At 37.7% G+C, this 3,232-nt stretch overlaps 1 protein-coding gene across 1 annotated transcript in view; it reads right to left on the reverse strand.

The window, feature by feature from the left end:
• LOC147468858 (uncharacterized) overlaps positions 1 to 3,025 on the reverse strand; it is a 3,237-nt gene extending 212 nt beyond the window's left edge. Inside the window, exon 1 of the mRNA XM_086552416.1 lies at positions 1 to 3,025. This exon is cut by the window's left edge and continues 212 nt beyond it. Within this exon, the coding sequence (XP_086408542.1) occupies positions 1 to 3,025 (3,025 nt within the window).
• Between the last annotated feature and the right edge of the window lie 207 nt (positions 3,026 to 3,232).

A 3,232-nucleotide genomic window follows, 5' to 3' on the forward strand; every position in this document is an offset into this window, starting at 1 on the left:
GCTTTTCAAATGTTTTCGCAGCTATATTCCGGTCAGAGGGCACACTCATATCAATGAGAAAGCATTGATTGTTATTTCTATCCTTAATTACAATATCAGGACGGTTTGCTTGTATTGTGCGGTCTGTTTGAATCGGAAAGTCCCAAAGAATAGTAACATCTTTTCCCTCTGTTACAGGTTCTGGATGGTGTTTATACCAGTCACTTTGGGTCTTGATGGAAAAGCGGTTACATATTTTCCAATGGAGGTATTGACCAACCCTGTCATGTCTGTTTTTATACTCCCCTGGTGTTAGGATGGAGCAGCCAGAAACAAGGTGGTCGATTGTTTCTATTCTTTCATCGCAGAATCTACACTTTGGGTCAGCCCCGTTATGTAAGACATTGGCTTGATAGTTTCGTGTAAACAAACTTTGATCCTGTGCTGCAAGAATGAAGCCCTCGGTTTCCGCTTTCAGTCCGGAGCTACGTAGCCACTGATGGGTTGCCTGTGTGTCTACATCAGCATTATTGGCTCGAGCAGCAAACTGTCCATGGAGAGGTTTTTCTTGCCAGCGAGATTCAAGTTGTTTTAAGCCTTCATGTTTCGCTTTCTTCTTTGTTTTGCGAGCAATCTCAGTTGGTGATAATAGGTTGTTGATTTCTATTTCAAGGTCAAGTTCCCGAGAAAATTTGTCAGATTCCTTAGTAACGGAGTGTAATCTTTTTGAGTTTTCATGCCTGTTTACTAACTGGAGCATCCAGTCTTCAGTATTGTCCAAGTAATTGTAGAGGCCTATCGTTGACGTTTTGTAGGAAAGCTCCAGCTGTATCATACCTCTTCCTCCTTTGCTACGTGGAAGGTACAATCGGTCAACATCAGATTTCGGATGGAGCATTCTGTTACAAGTAAACAGTTTTCTAATTTTACTATCTAGTCTTTTGAGTTCACTCAAGTTCCAATTTATTATATTAAAACTGTAAGTTACTACTGGTAATGCTAAGGTGTTTATAGCGGTGATTCTGTTTTTTGAATTCAACTCAGTTTTCACGATAGATCTGATTCTGCGTAAACATTCTTTCCTAATTTTCTCCTTCATTTTAGCGTGTTGTATCCCATCGCCCTCATTGACTCCTAAGTATTTATATGTACCTTCTTGGTCAAGCTCTTTAATGACAGAGTCGTCATCTAGCACAATATTCTTCGTTTGCTCTAACTTCCCTTTTTTGAATGTGGCCTTTGCACATTTGCTTAACCCAAACTCCATTCCTATGTCATCACTAAATGCTTTTACTGTTTTCAGTAACCCCTCAAGTTCGTTATCATTAGAAGCATATAGTTTCAGATCGTCCATGTAAAATAGATGACTTATTCTGCGTTCGAAGATTTTGTATCCACATCCAGTTTGGTTAAGGAGTCTGGAGAGAGGCATAAGTGCCATGCAAAATAACAGAGGTGACAAAGAGTCGCCCTGGAAGATACCACATTTTATTTTCATGCCAGGGGAGGACAAGATACCAGTAGAGTGGGATAAGAAGAGATTAGTCTCCCACATTTCCATAGATGATCTGAGGAAATTTATAAGTGTAGGTGATAATTTAAAAAGTTCTGAGCAACGTAATATCCAAGAGTGGGGTACACTATCGAAGGCCTTTTTATAGTCAATCCAGGCTGTGCTCAAGTTACGATGTTTAGATTTTGCATTTTCGAGCAACATTTTGTTTATCAGTAATTGATCTTTGCAACCATACGAGCCCTTTTTGCATCCTTTTTGTTCGATTGGGAAAATGTCGTGTTCCTCTAGGTGTGCATAGGTTCTTTCTGAAAGGACAGAGGTTAAGAGTTTGTACGATGTGGATAAACACGTGATTGGCCTATAGTTTTTTGGGTCCCCAGTCTCAACTGTCTTAGCAAGTAAGTATGTGGTGCCTTGGCAGAACCAAGTTGGTGTGAGGTGGGGTTCGTTAATCAATTTGTTAAGACTTGATGCTAGTTTAGAGTGAACAGATTGTAGTGTATCCAGCCAGAAATTAGGAACCTGGTCTAGTCCTGGAGATTTCCATTTATGGGCTTTCTTTAGTGCTTTCGTTATCTCTTCAGTAGTAATATCACTCCATTGTTGTTCAGGGATATCTACTGCTTCCTTTTCTAGTTCTTCAATCCATTTAGCGTTTTCATTATGTCCTGTATTATTACCCCAAATGTTGTTCCAAAAGTCTTTGACTTGATCTTCAGTTGGTATTTCTTTTACTTCGATGGTCGTTTTACCAATTTCTCGGTAAAACTTTTTGGCATCCGTCTCAAAAATTTTGTTTTGGCGGTAAAAATCGTTGCGTTTTGTAAATCGTCGTAGTCTTTGGGCTTTCACTTGCAGTTTTTGCTTAAGTTCTTCTTTAATGACAGGTATTTGTTCCTTATTTTCAATTTGGTATTTTCTTATTACTTGTTTGGATTTTCTAGATTTTGATTTTCCATTCTTTTGGAGTTCTTCTAGTATTGAGATCTCTCTTCTAAAGTTCTCAATTTCCTTATCAATTTGTTTCTGCCATTTAGGCTTAGAAGGGCCTCGTCGTTTCCCTTTATTTCGTTTTCGTTTATTTTTGATTCCAGATTTTTCTTGTAATACTTTCGATGTTGCGTAAATTAGTTGGTTGAGTTCTGTTAAATCTGGGTCTCTTTCAGTACAGAGTTGCCTTAAAGCTACATTGCCAAGGTTGAATAATTTTTTAAATTTATGAATTTGTCTGATTTTCAGGAGGGGTTCTCTCTCAGCTATATCAGTGTGCATTACAATAGACAATTCTTCAAGTATGTCTGTCTTCATAGAGCTTATCTCTTCCTGATCGAAATCATCTTCAGCTACATCATTCCTAATTTGCCTATCGTTTTCCACCTCGTCATCCACCTCTTGTACGTTGTTTTCATTCTCATCGGGCCCTTCATCCTCAGCATTTTCAATATCATTGTCATCAGGTTCTCTAGTGTCGGCTTTAACCTGTATTTTAATTAGTTCAATTTCCATATCTGTTATTTTCTTAGTACGCATAATATATCTCCTCACATTTGCTAGTTTGTTTGCATCCATAAAATCTAGTTTATCGCTATCACTATTACGTCTACACCATGTTAGAAAAGTGTCTTCAGTATTATTGGTTTGCGGTTTTTCTAGCGCATAATAAAAGCAATACAGTACTTCCTTGTGTTCTTCCTTGTGTATTATTATTATTATTATTATTATTATTATTATTATCAT

The sequence above is a fragment of the Penaeus japonicus genome, unplaced genomic scaffold (genome assembly GCF_977035675.1).
Source record: "Penaeus japonicus unplaced genomic scaffold, GWHDUDI00000001_assembly GWHDUDI00000026, whole genome shotgun sequence".
NCBI lineage: Eukaryota > Metazoa > Arthropoda > Malacostraca > Decapoda > Penaeidae > Penaeus > Penaeus japonicus.